General features: G+C 45.8%; 2 protein-coding genes across 6 annotated transcripts in view; one reads left to right on the top strand and one right to left on the bottom strand.

Annotated features, from left to right (window-relative positions):
- Positions 1-2551, top strand: part of DMAP1 (DNA methyltransferase 1 associated protein 1) — a 41447-nt gene extending 38896 nt beyond the window's left edge. The window contains exon 11 of the mRNA XM_044442414.1: positions 2222-2551. Coding sequence (XP_044298349.1) covers positions 2222-2281 — 60 coding nt within the window. The 3' untranslated portion in view covers positions 2282-2551. The remainder of the gene's footprint in view (positions 1-2221) is intronic.
- A 2980-nt stretch (positions 2552-5531) lies between these two features.
- ERI3 (ERI1 exoribonuclease family member 3) overlaps positions 5532-20314 on the bottom strand; it is a 277371-nt gene continuing 262588 nt past the window's right edge. For all 5 annotated transcript variants that reach the window (XM_044442391.1, XM_044442400.1, XM_044442373.1 and 2 more), the window contains exon 8: positions 5532-6912. In XM_044442391.1, the coding sequence (XP_044298326.1) occupies positions 6830-6912 (83 nt within the window). In that variant the 3' untranslated portion in view covers positions 5532-6829. The remainder of the gene's footprint in view (positions 6913-20314) is intronic.

Raw genomic sequence — 20314 nt, 5'->3', positions numbered from 1 at the left:
TTGTGAACGGCAGCGGTATTGCTAGACCGTGGTGTGGACTGAAGGAGGTCATCAGTACTTAGAGGCATGAGTGTTCCCTCCCCAAAAGTATTCAAAACTTTCACTTAAAGGCCAGTTCTTGGGAAGTGGGGGCAAGTGGGCCTCAGCCCTTCTCCATAATTCCGAGAACAAGATGGTCCGACCTTCGTACCACTACTTTTGAAACCGTTAGACACTTAGTGCCACATTGCCCTCTTGCCACAGCCAGGAAGGACCTGGCAGTCAACATCCACTGCCTTCTGATCAGCTGACTGCAAGCCTCCTTCCAATCAAGCCCAGCGCGGTCTCAGCTAACCCACTCTGGGATCCCCCAAGGTGGTGGGGTCCAGTGCTGGCAGCCCACAGGGGCAGGAGCCTTCTCCCCCCAACCCAGAGCACTGCTCTGCTGACCCAGGAGGGACGCTACTCTGGGCCTTTGGGAGGTGAAAGGTGAGTATAACTTGGAACAAATTAGTTCCAAGCAGCAGTGCAGCCAGTTACTCCAGATTAGAGCCTTTGATTTGCGCGACTCAGACTCCACTCGCCCATCCATAATGAGTTGACTCTCCTCAGAATTCCTCACATCAGCGCACTTTGTTCCTGGGCTCACAAGTCAGCCCATTAATGGGGAAAGGAAAGGACCTTGTCTCTAAGAAGTCTCGGGTTCAGAGTCAGAATCATTTGACTTTTAAGCTGCCTTTATCTGAACTCCTGCCGTCTCCCTGTTTTCTAAGCCTGCTTGAAAGTGAGAAGTTACATTGTTAACATCAAACATCCTTCCTTCCAGATGGAGTTAGAAAGCTCGCCTGCGCATATATATATATAAAAATGTGTATCTGTACAATGGTGTGTGTGTGTAAGATATATATAACAATTCTCATTCCATTCCATTAAGAGAGAGCCAGGTTCCCAGGCTCTTGTAAATTATAATGTAGAACATTTTTTCTAACCAGACACTTTCCGTTTTTGCCCATGGCGACGGGCAAAGGCAAGCCAAAGAAGGTGATTGATATGAATTTGTGACATATTTGAAAGATGGCTCTTTTGCCATCTAAAGATTATCAAACACATGTGCTCATCCCCATTAATTCGGCAGGCTCGCTGGGAAGCTCTCAGCCCCCACTTCTTTGTTTCCAGGCTGGAATGACTCTTTAACAGTGTCCCTTTTGGTCCTCATTTTTCCAAAGGTTACACATGGATTTTCATAAGGGGCCTGCTAACCAAGTGGTGCAGATTCCCCACTGAGAAAACCCACAGAAGCTGCTGTCCTGGCCAAACATTCTCAGCAATGGAGGATGAGTGCATCACCAAGATGTGCTGGGACATCATTACAAATGTACATTGTTCAAAAGTGTAAAACAAGCAGAGTGGTTTATGGGAGCCTGTGACCCAAGAGGGCTAATTTGAGTATGAGTTTTCTCTTCTCCACTTGCCATCAGTCCAGGCAAGTTGTTGTAAGCAATACCTTTACTTGGTAGTTCGCCCTAAGTGGTCATATGGTCCTTGATCATTTCTTTGGTGCTCCATCTTCTCCCCACTTCCCCATCTTGTCTTGCCTAGCCTTATTGACCCCTTGGCTCCAGCCTGCTACAGCGGTAGAGTTGCCTGTCATATTTAGGCAGACAAACTTCCTTGACTCTTAATTGCTGTCTAAAATAGCAGGGATGGAGTTCTTACTGTGCACATTTGAGAAGGGCCTGGGCACAAGGGATCTGCTAGTCTACCACATTGTGTCCCTGGTTTAGGCTTCAGGCAAGCTCATGCCATTAGCTCCTTCTACTCTCCCCTCACATGTCCAATCCAGATAGGTGTGCCTTGCAGCCAGCTACCCTGTACAATAGGATCGGCTGATGGAACTTTTCCTCTTTTGCCCGCACTGGAGTATTGCAAAAGAGCAGCTGTCGCCCTTACTTGTAAATCACCACAAGCAAGCTTAAGGGTGGTGCTTCAGTGTTATCCCTCCACCCCCCCACCCCCATCTCTCCCTGGCTTTTAAGCACCAGATCCAGGCCTTTATATTCTCCAGGTTTTGTGTGGTGGACAGAGCTATTTCTTCAGAGCTATCCATCTGGGCAGACTTGATCCTTTGGATTTGGAAAGTTTCTATAAAGGAACTTTAATGCTGCATGCACTACTGAATGAGGGCTTCTTTACCTGATAATCTGAACCCCGTTAACATCTCTCTTGCTTTTTGTTGAAATAGAGGAAGAGGAGGGAATCTGCTTCCAGTTCCTCATCTGTCAAAAAGGTGAAGAAGCCCTGAGAAACATGGAAGTTCCAGCTGCTGGAATTTGGAGGACCAGGACACTGACTGTGGGTGCAGGAGGGCTGCATGACAGTGACCTTTATGCCAGAGGATTCTTGTTGTGACATTGCCCTCCCCTGCTTGAGAAAAGGGTAGGCCTGCCCCAGGTAAAGGGGCTGGACTAGCTATGTGCCAGCCTCATATTACTTGTTGCTGTGGTTATTGTGTTGTCTTTTGTATGCCTGACTTTTGTAAACTTCCTTGTAAATACAGAATCCGTTAATTCTTGTTCTCTGATCCGACTCCTGTAATCACCGAAGGCAGGGGTAAGGGTGCGGAACGGTGACACAGGCTTCTTTTGATTTTGCTCCTACATTGGGATGGGCAGGAGCAGCATGATTGGCCAGACCACCAGGACTGGGATGGTTTTTCTTAAGGCTGCAAGGACGGGAGGATGCTATGTCTGGGAGTGCCTGACAAAGGTGGGTAATTAAAGTTACTCATGGTATTTCTCACATAGCAGCAGAGAAGGCTGGGTTCCCAGTTTTAAAATAATCCCAAAGTGGGGAAGTCTGTAAGAAAGAACCCTATGAACAACTTATTTTAATGAAAACAGTACCGGCAGAGAAAGACATACTTAGCTTATTTGGCACTCCACAGTTCACTCAAGTGGATGAGGTGCCCGTTCAGATTTGTTAGACAACTGTATTTTGTGCTACTGTCCTTGTGGACACATGAAGCCAACTCTAATGTAGTAAGGTCTTTGTGCCAACAGACAAAATTTTCAGATTCTTAGCAGTCAGTCCTGTGTGTTTACTTGGAAGTCCAACTATTCAGTACGTATGTATAGGATTGCATCTGCCTTGGCAGCCTTCTGTTCTGCAGCCTGTCTCATACAGACCATTATCACAGTTGTTTAGTGGCCAGTGGAGTAGTCAGCTAAATATAAGCTGGCTTTAGAAGAACCAAAGTGCATCATCATCATCATCTCATTGTCAGACCCAGTGTAAGTTATAGAAGGCTGGAATGGTCATGAAGGGTTTGACGTTGAAGTCAGTGTACATAATTGAGGAAAAGTAATAGTTTTTGATATTGAATTCAGCATCTTGAAGGGGATTTCTAGCCCTGTGGTTGTAAAGCTCAACTTGAGTGTGTGTGAACAATCTGATGAGATTTCCAAAGCAGGTGAGGATGATTTCCAGTGATTGGACGGTGAGGTTTCAGTGCCTTGCATTGCTGTTCTTTTTACTAACAGAACCAATGCAAAACGAGCACATGTCGACCCACTTGCATACCATATGAAGTGTACAGCCCTTGCCTTGAAGAGGTTGATTGGCCATGCCTGATGTCAGTCATGCATTTGGTGGTAGCACGTGGCAGATGTTAAGGCCATTGAAACCTTAAAGGAAAGCAAGAACTCCTAGTTGTGTGAGTACTCCTGCCTCAGCAATTTGAGTCTTGAATAGTTTAGTATTACCAAGTTAGCACTTCAGACTGTGTGGTTTTGGATTGTATGTCCACCTTGCTGAGTTTCTTACCATTGGATCACTCATGCCCCAAACTACTGGAAAGCCCCTTTCTGAGACCCCTTCCTCCTCTCACATACTCATTTTCCATCAGATACATGTCAGAAGAGGGCTGTGACACTCCTGGCCTGCAGCTGTCAGGCCTAACTCATGCTCTACCCTCCACTTCCCCTTTCAAGTGCAACTGGGAATCGATAGTGCATGACAACGCCCTTTGATTTACATTCTTGCTGGCAGAAAGAAAGGTCAAAGGCCAAGTTCTTCGTTTTCATAGAAAACTAATTAGACGACTCCATCGACACTGAATCAATAAAACTGATCAGGTGATTACACAGAGGGAGCCATTAAAATCCCTGTGACCTTTGATCCCAAGTCCCTAACCTGAGGTGGGAGAGACTTTTAGTTACATTTTGTAGTGGCTTGGAAGGGAAACCCCACAAAGTGAGAGTGGACTGGCCTGGAAGGCGTCCTCAGATGGTGGCGAGCGCAGGCTTGGCGGTGTGTGGGTTGAGCAGACGCGGCGTCTCTCTATGGTGTGCTCCTACTGGGTGCCTCCCCCTTCTGGGAGAAGAGTGGTGTGCAGGGAAAGGCACACATCAGACAGAGCTTATACACAGATAGTCTCCTGCTGTGCAGCCACAACTGTAGCAAAGTGGGAAGATGCTGCCAAGTGGAACAGGACAGCAAACTCTGCTGCTGCAGTGGGCAGGAAAGCACACAGCAGTGCTGAAAAGGCTAAGCATGTGGCTTTGTCCTAGCCTAAGCAGTTACTCAGTATATTCTCCCGTTCTCAACCTCCTGTTTGTCATTGTTCTCAGAATCATAAGAGGTAGCTCAAATTAGTGCATAAGCCATCTTAGGTCATGTAGCACTAAACAAACATTGGGTAATTATTCATTGGCATTCAGTGTTCAAGTTTGTTTGATTACTTTCAAATGATCGTGATTTTTTTAAAGTGTAGCTCCAGGCTTAGCTCTAGTATACATGGTTTATTTTCATAGCCGATGGAGAGGAATGGATGCACAACTCCGCATATAAAGTGTAATGAGAGCCATTGTGTACACATGTTGTACTTTTAAGTGCTGCTTCCAAGTATAGGCTAAACATGTAATAGGGGAGGCCATGAAATCTTCAAAGCACTTTCCTCTGCTCCTGGGTCCTGAGCAGCCTCAGCACTCTATCTGAACCATCCCTGGCTGTGCGATGAGGTGGGGAGATGCAAATATTTGGCAATCTCAGGACCCTTATTTCACCCAGAGGCCCTCTGGTTATTTTAAACAGAAGGTGTGCCAACAGTTTAGTTGTGCGTGTTAGCATTGCTTCATTGTCCCATCCCATGATCTCCACAGGAGCATTTGGCTCTCCCTAAAGTGAAGTTGGTATTGACTGCAAAGCAGGTAGACTGTATATAGAAGCAGAGCTCTTAGGGGGTAAGTATTCGCAAAGCCTTTTCTGGGGAAGAACAAAGGAAGCAGCTATTGCTCTCCAGGTGGTTGCCTGTTCCTTTGCTACTGCTGGAAGAAAATGCATGGAGTTAGTTTTCATAGGCAAGTGCAGGTGGACTAGTGAAAAGTTGTGTGATGATGATGCGAGAAAGCAAAGGTGTGTGTGCGCCAGCATTTTTGGAGAGCTTGAAGAGATTTTGGCAAAAGGGAGCCAGCACACCCGGTAAGGCATCCCTGGCAAGGTCATACTCTCCCCCACCCTGTTTGGCAGCACAACAAGGAGTCCTTCTCCAGATGTTCCTTTCCCCCAAACTTTATTCATGTGGCACATTTACAGCAAGGATGGGAGTAACGAGCCAATGAGGAGGTCAGGTTGGGTTCAGCTGGAACATCCACACACCATGCATTATTTACTGGGAAGGCCCAGTGCCTGTATCAGCTCACAGCCTACTGCTGCATGGGCAAAGCCCTCTTGGTGTGGCTTCAAGGTAGGTGGCAGCTGGAGCCTGTCTACCTGGGGATCCATTCAGCAAAGGCTAGCGTTAGGGCAGAATTTCTCCAGAAAGCACTGAGAGTACAGTGAAGGGAGAGCCATTCCTTATCTCCTTCCTTCCACACTGGTCCAGGGTGAGGGGAAACATGGGGAAAATAGGCCACATCTCTCGCAAGCAACAAACTGGTTACAGTTTCTGTGGAAGGTAGAGGTGGTTGGTTTAGTAAAGGGGAAGGACAGAATTTTCAGTGACTTTGCAGGTCCTCGCAGCATACGGAGACTGGGCTACCAGTAATGGGCATGCCCACTGCCTGAACGGACTGAACTGCATGCTGTGCAAGCACAGGGGAGGCGCACAGCAGGGTCCCCCACACTCTGAGGAGGCATGAGCAAGGGACCAGGGCACAAGAGCTGTTGTACATGATGATGAGCTGCGGTCCCTACTGAATGAAGCCCCAGAGAGATAGGTAGCTCTTGGTGGGCAGAGAATACAGGCACTTTACCTTGAACAGAAAGAGCCAAGCTTCCTTATTCACATACAGGAGGAATTGCAGGGTTAGTGTTCATTTAAAATGGGGGGGGGGCTGCCGAAGAAAGAGGGGGCTGTCTGGATGCTGCTCAGTCAATATTTAGCTGACACGCAGGAGACACAGTAACAGATTCACACAGAAAAGGGCTTGACGCAGCTGTTGAGATACTGTACTCAAAATAATATGGGCATGTGCCCCAAACATGGCGCCACAGTCTTGCTACAGGCGCAAATGGGAGCAGAGAGAGAGAGAAAGAGAGAGACGCCAATGGAAATCAGAAGCCAACAAAAGGGAAAACAATCTACGTCTCTAACCATGTGGAGCAAGCACCCTCGGGGGCTGCAGGCTGGGCCAGGCTGGGCAGGCAGCTGGCCCCAGAGAGGGAGTCACGTCAGGCCTACACAGAGATTCCAGTTCCATATATACAGCCTCTACTGGCAGAACAGCAAAACTGATGGAGTCGTGGGGTTGCTCGTTCCTCTGTCCTCTTCCTGTCAATTGAACGCTCCAGCCCATCACGCCCATGTAGCAGGAGCCGGCCGCATGCAGCCCTGTCCGGCCGGCCCCGGAGATCAAAAGGGCTTGGAAGTCTGCTTGAAGATGAACCCTCTGTGGGCCAATGTCTTCATGATGTTGGCAATGTTCTTGCAGTCATCTGCCAGCCAAGAAAAAGTGGATAAAGCAGAGAAACAATAAATTTCACTCATGCATAATAAAATGTTAGGAAATAAATTGACACATTCCATATGCATACAACAATCCACACAAAAATGTTTGATGTCTCATAGGTGTGTGCATTTATGTACACATGCCTCTATGATGCATGCTCACCCCAGTTAGACCATGCTCCTACCTGCAATACAATCGAACAGAGTGTGCTCCTGATTTCAGACTTGACACTACTTATGTTTCCTAGTTATGGCAATGAGAAGAAATACATCTCTGACTAGCATTACATTCTGACATTTACAGTTAAACAACTTAACTTAACCCAACTTAAGCCTAATTCACTTCTACAGGCTTCTTTCTCTAACAAGTAGTGTAGGCCACAGTGTAGGGTCTTGGGTGTCATCAACAGGCCATGTCCCACTTGAGTGGCTGAGTGATGCAGGAATCCCATTTCTCCCTCTGTCAACAAAAGCCAAACAGAGCAACATTAACTCTGCCATTATTTCTACAAAAGAGTTATAGTAGGCAGCACCTGAACAGCTGAAATCCAACGGTGCAGGCCTAGTTTTAGTAATAATGTATAACTGAAACCTGGCTGGAGAAAGGATCTGTGCATCTAACTTGTCCCAGCTCTGATTACCTACAAAGGCAACATAGCACCAACATGGGCTGGAGCGCTACCTATCTATATGGAATCCCATCTCCAGTCCACTGGTTTGAGTATCTGAACCTGTTGCAAGGCCAAATAAGAGATTTTGATGGTATTCTGGCCGCACTGCGACCAAAATATCCTTGCTCAAGATAGCCGATGGTGATTCTGACGTGATATAGGAAAACCCTGGGATGCTGATCTTGTGGGATTTCAATTTTCATGTTCAGACAATTTTCATGGGGCCTATTCAAAACTTTGCAACAGCTACCAAACCACTGGATTGTCTTAACATGTCCAATATACTCTTCAAAACACACTGCAGACCTGCTGTTTGTGAATGGACCAAAGGCTGGTGGGTTTGAATTAATTCCTCCTACCAAACCTCCAACTTTGTTGTCACAGTTAAAGCATTTCCTGGTGAAGAAATCAGAAAGGCATCCAAAGGAGAAATCATTACACTAGTGGGTGACTTCAATTACCCTCACATATATTTGAAAAATGCTATCTTAAGTTATAACAAAGAGGAACAATTTCTAGATACCCCAAATAACTACTCTCTACAATAGTTAGTCGTAGAACTGACCGGGGGGGGGGGGGCTCTGAAATTAATGTGGTATGACAACCAGGATCTAGTGATCTCATGCTTTAACTAGCTGTGTGTATTTCATTTCTCTTTACCCCCAGCTGTTATTCCATTCTTCACAATCCTGATACGTTACAGCAATACAAAAAACTGCCAACTCTCTAGTAATACTTTGAGCATGTACAGTTTTGCATTTTAAACTCACTTGACTCATAGCACTTTTATAACTATAAAACGGCATTTGCTTCTGCTGCTCTAATGCCACTCTCCTGTGTGCACAAAGCATTTTGTTCCAGGAAATGCAAATAATATTTTAAAGGAAAGTGAAAACATGAGCATCTGTAGCCATGCAAATGCCTAATCAGGTCCCTAGGTCTGAAATGTGTTTTTTGTTTAAGTAAGAAAGGTTGATGTGGTGAGAAGCACTGGCATAACCACACTGAACCACTGGTTGATATAGGGCCTGTTTGCCATGGTACCCATAATGTTGTTGTTTGAGTGGTCAATTGGGAACCCTCTGCACCTTGACCCCAAGGTCCAGTCCTACAAAAACCATAATAATAGAAGCTTAGCTAGACTGTATACTGCAGATCAAGAAAGGTCATCAGCACTGCTTAATGAGTATTGTCAAGGATGCTATACAAGAAAATAATGCCTCCTTCAGAAATATGGATGTCTTGCCCAAATGAGAACAAAAGAGAACACAAAAGGAATGCAATACAACAATAAGGCATGTACAAAAGGATTTTGAGGAGCATATTACTACTAACATTAAAGCCAACAATAAATAGTGTTTGAACCCATCAGAGGCAGCTAGGGAAGCAGCTGGGCCACTTCATGTCAGGGGAGTTGCAGGAGTACCAAAAAGTGTAAGATCACAAAAATGCTAAAAGAATTATCTGTTCACATTTTTACAACAGAGGATGTAGGGCAAATACCTGTATTCATATTTTCTGAAGGGAGATTAAAGACATGAGGAGCAAATAGTGGTGACAGGAGTGGAAATTCTAGACCTTACTGAGAAATTGAAAACACAAAAATCTGAGTAGATTATAACTGAGAATGCAAAGAATGCAAATATAAAATCCCAATTCTTCTAAAAAATACGCAGTATGTCGCTAAGATCAGCCTTTTGTACCACAGGATTGAAAAACAAGCAATTTAACACCAATTTGTGAAAAGGGATCAGGGTGGGATGGGTCTAGACCCATTAGATTAATATAAAAGATAAAAGATGCCAAGTATATAGAAGGACAACGTCCTGCTGAAATCTTACTTCCCTCCTGGAAAGGTAAGTCTTGCCTCTCTAACCTTTTAAAGTTCTTTGGGAATGTCAACAAGCAGAAATTGTATTATATTCAGTGGTACTGAAGCGAATAGCAATAGTAACAAGAAAAATAATAAGTTTGTGGGTAGCAGTGAACCCATAAGCATTAGGTTTTTTACTCTTTGCTCCTTGGGGTTCCGTTGCACAACAGAGATGAACACCAACAACTAGATATATTAGAAAATAAGGCATTCAGGGTCAGGTAAGACAGAAGCACCATTTTGGCTGCTCATCAAAAGGGGAGCAGTGATACACACCTTCTTGCAGAAAGTCATTTCAAGATTTAGGTACTCAGTCAAAAATGCCCTGCCTACCAGGTTTCAGAATCTAAGGAGACACTCTACAGATCCTCAGCTGTTGAAGAGGGCTCTCAAATGGGCTTGTCTGAAGGAGTCCTTAAGGCATCATGGACCAAGAATATTTAGGTTAGCCATAAGGCCACATTCCTTCGCTTGCCTCACTCATCACCAATCCACGCTTGCTTCCTTTCTTAAGGACTAAGCAAATCCTTAAATAGGATCGTTGCTAACCCAGGACTTCCTCACTGTGTCACCCACCCACTCACCGATATCAGCATGTCACACCATTTCACTGGCTAGCTTCGTGTTGGGAGAGGGTGCAGGGGGAAGAGTTGAGAGTTACTGTAAGATACACAAGATGTCTGCCTTGAAGCAGTGGCTCCCCGCCACCTTCTATAGAAGGGGTAGGGAAAGTATACTCAATTGGGAATCATTGGGCTGGGCCAAGGTCTAGACTAGGTAGCAGTGCAGGCCAAGTCTGGTTCATAGGCCAACAGTTTGCCTCCCTTAGTTTAGAAGCTTAAAGGTTAACAAAAACATAACTTAAGTGCAGATACAAATTAGTAGCCAGTGTGGCTGAAACAGTGCTCAGATGAAGTGACTAGAATGCCTCATACTAAAGAATACTTGCACAATCAAGATCCACACAGCATTTGCTACTGAATGTTAAGTTCCCAACAGGTTGATTTGCTACTTTGGGTGCTAGGATTCTTTCACAGTGTAAATGCTTGCCGGGAACTTGCCAGCAAGCATTGGCAAACCAGTAACTTCTGCAGTTCTCCACACAAAACCTTGAGAAATAGAAAGCAACTGCTTTAAACGTGCTTAAATTATACTTACAATTTGTTCTTGTTTCAAGTCAAATGGGATAACTAGCTCTTAAAACCAGAAACCATCTTCAGGAAAATCCTGATTTCACATCTTTCCCACCTAGAATAGTATGCCTAATCTTGGATAAGTTTAAAGGTGACTTGATGACAGATGACCGTACAACACCAGATACTGCTGTGTGACTCTGCTCTACAGTAGATCAAAGCTGTAGTGCTGGTCTAAATGTTTCTTAACCTTGGACAGGGCCATGGTTGGGTTGAGGGCTTTAAATCATGTAGACCCAGATCATCCCCTGCTCTGTTCTCTTGATCTCTTCCTCCCCAACACAGGAAAGATACGAGAGCACCAATCTTTCCACAGAAGGATGTATCTTGTGGTTCCTGGGACTCTGTACCAAGGACCATCGGTATTTCCTGTTTGGCTGATGTCTAACAATGCCCAGTTGAACTCACATAAAATGTGTCAAGTTGAATGAATGTATACATTTTGGCATAATCAAAGAGGCAAGGCTGTGATGACAAAGAACTGTAAACAAAGGTGTGTCTCTCAACCTCTAGATTAGATGTGGGCAACTTCTGCTGGTCCAGAGGCTCACTTCCTCCATGATGGAACCCAGAAAGGGCAACAGTCCTCCCTGGAATTGCTGCTACCATGCACTGATGGCATGACAACAGAAAAGATGCCTTGTTCAGCAGTGAAACTGCAGGGGTCTTGGTGGTACATGTTGTGATGCAGTAGTGGCAAAGCCACAGAACAGTACAGGGACTTGCATGCCCACCATGTGATGCCCAACCCTGCTCTAAATGTTTGAAATAGAGAACAGGTGCCTGGAAACACCATCCACATCTCCTTTCCCTTCCTTCCCTGAGATATTAGCAGAAAACTGCTCATACTTCTTTCCTTAGAAAAGCAAACAAGGTGAGTTGGAAGCAAGCCTTAAAAACAGGTATACACTCTACATGACACACCCAAGAAACTACGCCCAGATAAGGTAAATGGTTACAAATTCTTCTTTCCTGTGCCATTTTAGTGAGCAGTTTGATTACAGGCCCTGCTAGTTCCAGTCTTGCTCCTTTCCTGATGCCTCACAGGGTTGGGATGATGGTAGTTAGGACAAGATATTAGGCCACAGAAATGGACAGATAAAACAAACTACATTTTGTTCTGAACTAACAGGAAAGCAGGGTGGGCTGGTTCAGCTTGTGTTATTTACCTGGGACTAAACGCAAGCAGAGTTTTCTAAAATAGAAGCAAGGCTTAAATTGATTCCTGGTGTCTATATTTCATGTTGAAAATTGGCTTGTAAATCCATGTTTTGATCTATGGTGGCCGTCTCCTTAAGAAAAAGCAAGAGTAAATGTGTAATTTCTCCCTTGACAGCACACAGCGGCGAGGCGATCCTTCTTCCCGCTCCCCTCCGACTCGGGACAGCTCCGCTGCCTCCCATCAGCACTCTTTCTTCCTCGCCCCACGCCTTGATGTCTCCATTTCATTAGTGTGCGCCCATTCATCACGCTGTTACCGTAAGGGTGACTTTGCCCACTTGCATGTGGCAGGCAGGGCCAGGATGACATGGGGTGGCGCTGCCACTCAGATGGGGGAGGGAAGTCGAACACACACACACCCCTGCGAGTAAATGGATGTTGTGGCAGAGGGACAGCTGCATCATTACTGATGTGTAAATGATAAAGCAGCGCCTCCACATCCATCTCTTAACTGTAAATCCAGGGAGTGCTTTATAATCAAGCGGCAGCGATAATAATGTGAAATTAGGTCTCTCTATCAAAGGGGGGAGGCCTTTTAATCACGGCTTAAAGGGTGCAAGTGCTGTTTATCATAATTGAACTGTATCCGGGCTAATTGTGGCCATATTTCACTGTCTAGGAGACAGGCACGCTGGCTGAGGAATGAACACCAGGGGCCAAATGGAACAGGAAGCCGCCACCCAGCCGATCTTGGCCCCAAAGTGTAGCCACCAAAGTATTTGGGAAGGTGTCAACAGACACACAGAACGCCTGGACAACCTTCCCTGTGATTAACCTCTTGAGTGCCGGTAACACCACGGTGCAAAGGCAGGAAGGCAAATGGCATTTTGACTTGCCGCATTTTAGTTTATGTTCAAATTTCTGCAACTGCAGCGGAGTTGATGGGTGTGGCTAGCCTAACAAAACCGGGAATTTTATAACAAAAGAAACCAGGACGGAAAAACTCTCCGATACAGTTAGGTAAATTATGCACTCATTGAGATACGTAATTTATTAAGATTGAGAAAAGGTGCAAAAGAGAACTACTAGACTGATTACAGGAATCAGCAGAGCTCGACCCATTTTGGTGCTGGAGAAGCAGAAGAGCTATGACAGCCTTCTGCAAATACATCACAGAAGGTAAGAGTGAAAGGGAGGGAGGGAGGTGGGGCAGGTTGTGCGGTTAGCGCTGCAAACGTTCTAGTCAGAACCAGAATCTCCAGCCACAGAAAGATGGTTTTAGACAGTTTACTTGTTGCAAGTGTTACACTTACAGTTTCTGTGAATCAGGAGCTGGTATAGAAACCGCATCCATCTGCCTTTAGCCTCACGCACATCAACCACACACACAGAACACAATCAAAGCAGGAATTTGTCTCATCTCCACATTTCCTTTTCTTTCTGCTGAGTACAATGCAATCTGGTTGCTGGAGTTCTCCAGATACCAAGATACTGGTCCTGTGAGATCAGGCCTGAGGTGCGCGGCAGTCAGAAGCAAGTTCCATAGCGGAGTCGGGCGCGCCGCAGCTGCCTTGGCCACCATGGGGTGATGAGGGTGCCATCCATCTTGTCCCTCCTGATCTTTCCTCATGATCTGCGGAAAAGGTGAACCCCTGCTGCTGGAGAAGGAAGGTCCTCCTCCAGAGAGCGGGTCCCTTGCCCTACCTGGGAGCGGAAGCTTGCACACAGCATGTTGTTGGCTGCGGCAAACCAATCCACTGAGGGTCTGTGTGAAGAGGACACAGATGGTGCTGGCGTTCAGCTGCCACGCACGGACTGAGGTTTGTGTGAATCAGGGTGTGCCTGCCAGAATGTTGCTCAAGCCCTGCCACATGGGTGGCTGTGAAGGTGATGCACCAACCCCAAATCCTGACATCCAGCTTCATCAGTGGGATGGACCATGTGCCACCCTGCTTGCTGATGCCGAATACCACAGTTGTGTTGTCTGGGACTTCCTGGCCATGCTATCCATGGAAGGACGACTGGAGGGCAATCAGGGCCTTGTGACAGGTAACATAACCAAGAAACTGATGTGCTTGTGGGACTCCTGGTGGTATTTATTATTTAAAACTCTTCTATACTGTCCACTACCAAATAGTCTTGGGATGGTCTTACAATAAAACAAAGTAAAGCACAGCTTCAGTTCTGTACAATAAAACCCCAATTAAAATCATAATCCAAACCATAAAATACTGCAAAAATAAAAAGGTTTTAGCCTGGATTTGGAGGTCATTGTAGTGGGCTCCCCATCCTGATAGGGATGCATCCATTGTGATGGTGGGTCCTGGGGGTAAAAGCTGGTGTCCTTTGCCAGGTTGTGAGGCGCAGTTCACCACTGCAGGTTGTTCTGGACAGATGGGTCAAGATGTGTCAAGCATGTGTCATCTGATGTGTGGAACATGCGGATAAATCGGAGCCTCAGGGATCTCAGTTGAAGTTTTGCAAAGGGGACCACTGCTACTGTTGAGGCAGTAGCCTCTCAACTTCTGCATTTGGTGAGCCAGGGTCTGAAGGAGGGAGCAGGTGGTGTGGATGATGTCCATCAGTTCTGCCTTAGATGGTGCAACCAGAAGCCAGTCACTGAGGTATGGGAAGACCTGTACTTCTTGGAGGTGAAGGTGAGAGCTGACCATGGCTGTGCACTTGGTGAAGACCCCGGGGGCAGCTGGGAAGCCGAATGGGAGCAAAGAGAATTGGAATGTCTTGTCCCTGATGTAGAAGTATAAAGTGTCTGTAGTTGTGGTCTATGGTGACATGGAAATAGGCATCTGTCAGGTTGATCATGATGAATCCTCTTGCAAGTGAGGGTGGATGTTCTGTAGGATGACCATCCTAATCTTTCTCAGTGTGATAAACCAATTAATGCCTCTGAGGTCCAGAATCAGTCTCAGTTCCCCATATTGCTTTGGTACTCAGAAGTATAGAGAATGGAAGTGTTGGGCAAGGTTGGAATGATGGACTCTCTCTGTGGCCTCTTTGGAGGGTAATGCATTGACCTCTGGTATCAGTGCTGACCTCTGATATAAGGGCATATTTCTTACGCTACTGACAGGTGGGAAGCTGTTGAACTGAATCTGGCAACTTTTCCACAGTGGACAGAGCCTATGAATGGGATTTTATTGCTTCCCAAGCAGGGAGAAATCAGGCAAGATGCCCATCGGGGGGGGGGGGGGGGGGGGTACTAGTGGGAACAGTCAGTGGTGGTGGTTGTTCCCTTCTGGGCACTTATGTGTCTGTCTAAAGTAGACATTAGTATCATGCTTTCTGGGCTGGGGGTCTAGCTGGAGAATGGGAAGTATTCAATGAAGGCCCTTTGATGTTATTCAGGGGAAGGCCCCCCAAACTACTTATGTGGCCTGGTCACTGGCTGCTGGAAGCTGTTGAACTGACCTATTGAAGGGAGTCCATCCCCTTGTCTGTGATGAAGGGGAAGGCCTCAATATCCCTTACAGGAGTCCTGTGGACCACAGCCAGGCATGTTAATGGATGGGTACAGAAACTATCATGGCCTGGCTTGGCAATCCATGAGGTGCTGTGCTGCAGTGATCTACTGAAGGCTTTTGTCTGGAACAGCCAGGCTAGGGTCCTGTGTCTGGGCAGGTGTTTCCACAAGGCTCTGATCCTGTTCCAAAGGAACAACTGGCATCAGGCCATAGTGGCCTCATAATTAGAGACCTGGAGGCCAAGTGCCAAAGGCACATAGAGCTGCCATGCCATCCCATCCAGGTGCTGGCCCTTGCAGTCTACCTGCGCCATGTGTTCCCACTGTGACCTTCCCTGTGTGGACTTGACTATGACCAAATTTGGCTTGGGATGCTGGAAAGGGGATGGGATACCTTACTCCAGCACTCAGTGCACTGTCTCTTCAATGTGGAGTGTGCCATGGAGAGAGCCTTTCAAATCTGCTAAATCATCTGCAGCAAGGTAGACAAGATGGGGATCACCACTGGTGCTGAGTCTCAGAGTACAAGACGTCCCATACTGTGTTTGTGACTTAATCCTGCTGCCACTCCATCTTGAGCCCAAAGGAGGGAGCCATCTGAAAGACCTGCTTCCTAAAACAACCCATCTCTTCCAAAGGAGAAGCCAGGTCCTGCAAGGCAACAATAGTGTCAGGTGATGAGGTAGATGGGGCCAGCAACACTGCCTATCCTGACTCTGGTCCCGATGAGAGGGATGGCATCCTTGGTCTCAGGAGAACTAAGGTTGAGGATGTGGGGATTGGCATCAGCTCAGTACCAGGGCCTTGTATTGACATCAGGAAAAATAACTCAAAGTTAACATGATGGCATTGATGCCTTGGTACCAATTATCTGTCCCCAAGTCTGGTGAACTCTCAGTCCCAAGAGTCTCAGTCATCACTGGAGGATGCCCAGAAGATCACTCAGAAGTGACATGGTAATGGGAACCAGTGGGATATTCAGTTCCATGAGGGGAGAGTGAGATCTGCCCCAGTGTCCCTAAGTTCCCAGTGGTGGTGTCAATCTCACTAATGCATAGGCGGATCACCTTGATGTAAAACCAGTCTCCAAAGGAGGTATTGGCCTCAGTAAGGTGTGGATGGATTGCCTTGATGTCGATGCAGTCCCTGCAAACAGAAAGATCACTTTGACACCTGGGACAGTGGCTGGGCTGAGGATCAGGGATGGGTTTCTCTTAGTTCCCCTTCCAATACCAATGTGGCACAGGTTGGCTCCTCTCTCGGCACTGGGATTCATGAGCATTCCAAGTACAAGTCCAAGCAAATCTTTGACATTGAGTGGCAATGGGGCCTCTTGCAAAGTCTTCTTTTCTCTTTGGCTGCAACACCCATCTTTTCAGTGTATGTGGCCACTTTCCTGGCCTCGTGATGGTCAGACAAATAGCCTGGTTGGGGAGAAGCTGGGTTGACCAGGGTCCTCCATCCATCCGATACTTGGTGTGGGCATCCCCTGGGTGGATGAGCGACCTTGCCCTGTTTGCCTGCTGAATTTTTCCACGATTTGGCCTTCAGACAATCCATTCAATGTCTCTGGGTCTGCTTAGTGAAAGCCTAGGAGTTCAAGCAAGCCTCCACAACGTGTCCCTTGCCCAGGCAGAGGAGGCAGAGGGAGTGACCTCCTGAGAGGGGGAGCCTGCTTTTGCAGTGGACACAACTTCTAAATGCTGCTGTTGAAGCCATGGCAATAGATGGGGAGGGTGGAGAAGAAACAGAGGTGAAGAGTGACTTGACAAGGGGATGATAAGATGAGGAGGAGGAGGAGGAAAAAAAGTGGGAAGAAATACATGATTTTTTTTAAAGGTAAAGAGTGAAGGGAAAACATGTTCACAAGGGGGGGAAAGGAAGAAGGAAGATGGATTATTTAGACAGGAAGATTGAAGACCAACAAAGAATATTTGAGTGTGAGGAGAGAAGCTAGTGGTTAAAATAGTGGCTAAAAAGGAACTGAGGGAAGGGCAGGAGCCCTTCCCTCAGGAACCTAGAACAGGAAGGGGAGGGCTCCTGCCCAATTGACTGCATAGCTGCAGAATCTTCCCGACAAGAGGCTCCACACAGGTGCAGAGGCCATGTGTGTGATGCGCAGAGACCACAAAGAAGAACTGGAATGTATAAGACTAACTCCATCCCAGGTAACACATGGCCCGTGCCATAGTCAGTCTTCCAGAATACTCTTCAATAGCCCGCCTTCAAAATGTGCAGCTTACCCAATAACAATCTTGTAGTGCCTTCTAAATGTATGAACTGACTGATACTCAAGTGGCTATCCAACAGATTTCCTTAAAATCTTGATGTTGTTGCTGCTCCCTTCAGGAAGTATGCTGTAAAATAAGATGACTCTTTGAGCTACCTAGATAACATTGTATTAGAGACTTTCCTACTTTGGGGGAAATCCAGAAAGAAAACACATAGATGCACGCCTTGCTTAAAATATCCAATCTAGGGATGAGTGAGGAATATAATCCAACAAATCTTCATGATCCCCCCTGCTTCTAGTTTGTTAGCTCTGCACTGCTGCCAACGCATTGTCTTCTGTTTCTAAAACAGGTAAATTAACTGTGGCCCATCTTAGAGATGGAAGTCTGTGGGGAAAAACTGACCTGGCCAGTTTCTGATCATAGGATCATAAAAAGGCAGGAAACCCACTGAGCTCAATATGCTGAACTCCCCTAGTTGCAACTTAAAGTAAAATTTGAGAAATATGTGTAAGTCTAATATGCACTCTTCTTCTTCCCTAAGGTAGGAAGCATTAGAAAGGAAAATGGGGGAACAACCTGCTGAGACCAATATTAGAATGGTGTTCACCTTGGGTATGAAGGATTGGGGCAGTGTGCTACCTTCTCATTGCAGGAAAAGCACAAGTTCTTGTCCACTAAGAGTGCACCCACTTCAGAAACCCTATAGGCAGTTATTATGGCTGTAAGGAAGCGAGTCTTCAAGGTGAGCTCTTTTAATAGAACTGATGCCACAGAGCTGCCATCCATGCAGAAACAATGGTATTAAGGATCAAAGTAAGAAACCTGTGCACCTATTTAAGCACTGCTGGATATATTTGTGATCTCAGACTGACTCCCCACTTCTTCAATTTCAAGTCACAGGCCACACCTGAGAATTCAGTGTGTTAGTGCCAGAACATATTTGAAGGGGATGGGGACTGAATCTCAAAAACAGCTAATGGGACTTGCTTCTATTAATGGCATAAGGCAGCTGTTCCCAACCTCTTTGGCACCACAGACCAGTTTCGTGGAAGACAATTTTTCCACAGACCAGGGAGGCAGGGGATGGTTTCGGGATGATTCAAGCACATTACAATGGTGTCTTCAAACAATTAATTTCAGGAGACTGTTTGAATTCTGAATCGTTCAAAGTCCGAATCAATTTTCCCCATTAGAAATAATGAAAAGTGAATTAATCTGTTTCCAGGCCCTAAACAATACCCATTTGATAAATGTAAACAGAAAATACAGCCTCCTGAAACAAATTAAGTTTGAGGTAATATATGAAATATGATCAAAAATTTGGCAAATGTTTAAATAAAAAAATTATTACAGTAAAAGACACATTGCCATTAATCCCCCTGAAAATGCTCCCCCTCACTTTGAACATACTTACCCATCATTCTTGAGTGTCTTCAGTTGTGCTGCCATAGCTGCTTCAATGTCCTGGATTGATTCAAGATGAATGGATTCAAGATGAATTGATTCAGGACATCGAGGCAATGTGTCTTTTACTTTTTTTTTTTCCAACCAATGATGTTTTCACTGTGACCATATTTTTTTCCACTTCACTTGCAGTTTGAACTTAGAAGCATTGTTTGAACTGCGGAGCGATACTATACATTCGAACTCTGGATCGAGTCCTACTGTGAGGCTCAGTTCCCAACAGGCCAAAGACTGGTACTGGTTGGGGATATCATATCATGCAACATATCATTTCATATTGGCATAAGGCAACATCTAGTCTCCAAGAATTCTAGACTCTATTAGCTGAAGATCTGCTAAAAGTCAGCAAAGAGGAAAGCAGTTCCCTGAAATAACCAACTGCTGCTGAACCACCAAGCAGTTAGATGTTGACATGTTTGTAGTAGATGGGACCCTGTATCAGAAGGTCAAGTTATAGTACACATCTCCTGGTGGTTTATAGTACCAGGCCCAATTGTTTTTCCTATCATCTGTGGCATTTATTGCTACTGCCTTCTGTTCTGACTGTGGCACAGAACTTCTCTGGAGGGCAAAGAAGAGATCAATTTCTGGATGTTAAACATTTCTGATGTAACTATCAGAGTGTCAAATGCTCTCTTTCTGCTTTGTTCAAGGTCAGTTATGATGGTGTCTGACTTGCTTGCAACTTGTTCTTGAAGATCCAAGACTATTCTATGCCCATGACTAACATCTCACTAACTAAATAGATGCATTTTTCAAGAGTGGTATATGGGTTTCTCTGAAGGGTTCATCTTCTTGGAATCTGTGGTTGAAGACAGTCCACTACTGAAGCACCGGGTTGACATGTTGAAATAGTGTGAAATTTTGCAAGAGACCAAAGAAAGCCTACAAAGTAGACCTTGATAAAGACTGAATCTTTGATGTAGGGAAAACTGAGGAACTAGGAGAACTGGAATGAGGAGCTGGCTTTGAAGGTTCTATTTCCTCAGAGAGAGCTCTCACCTCCTTATCTGAGAAGAGAAAACATGGAGTTGGATACATGGGTATCTGTCTCTTTGTGCCTGTGGTTGGGCACCAGAGGGCAATATGTGACTTCACGAGTTTGGGAGTCTGCTTTGGTTAAGAACAGGAGTAGGCAAATAGTATTCCCCTCCCTCTTCTGAAGAAAGGCATCTTTGACATCAAGTCCACACCCTACTGTGCTTATTCTGGCACTTGCAAATATGGTGTCAGGACTTCTTTTTGAAGAAAAATCAGAGTAGCTTCACACTGGTCACACTGAAGCCCCTTGCAATTTCCTTCTTCATACATT

This window comes from Varanus komodoensis, unplaced genomic scaffold, assembly GCF_004798865.1.
Source record: "Varanus komodoensis strain SLA01 unplaced genomic scaffold, ASM479886v1 scaffold1, whole genome shotgun sequence".
NCBI lineage: Eukaryota > Metazoa > Chordata > Lepidosauria > Squamata > Varanidae > Varanus > Varanus komodoensis.
Note: the sequence above shows the minus strand (reverse complement) of the source record. Positions and strands in the feature narration are given on the sequence as shown.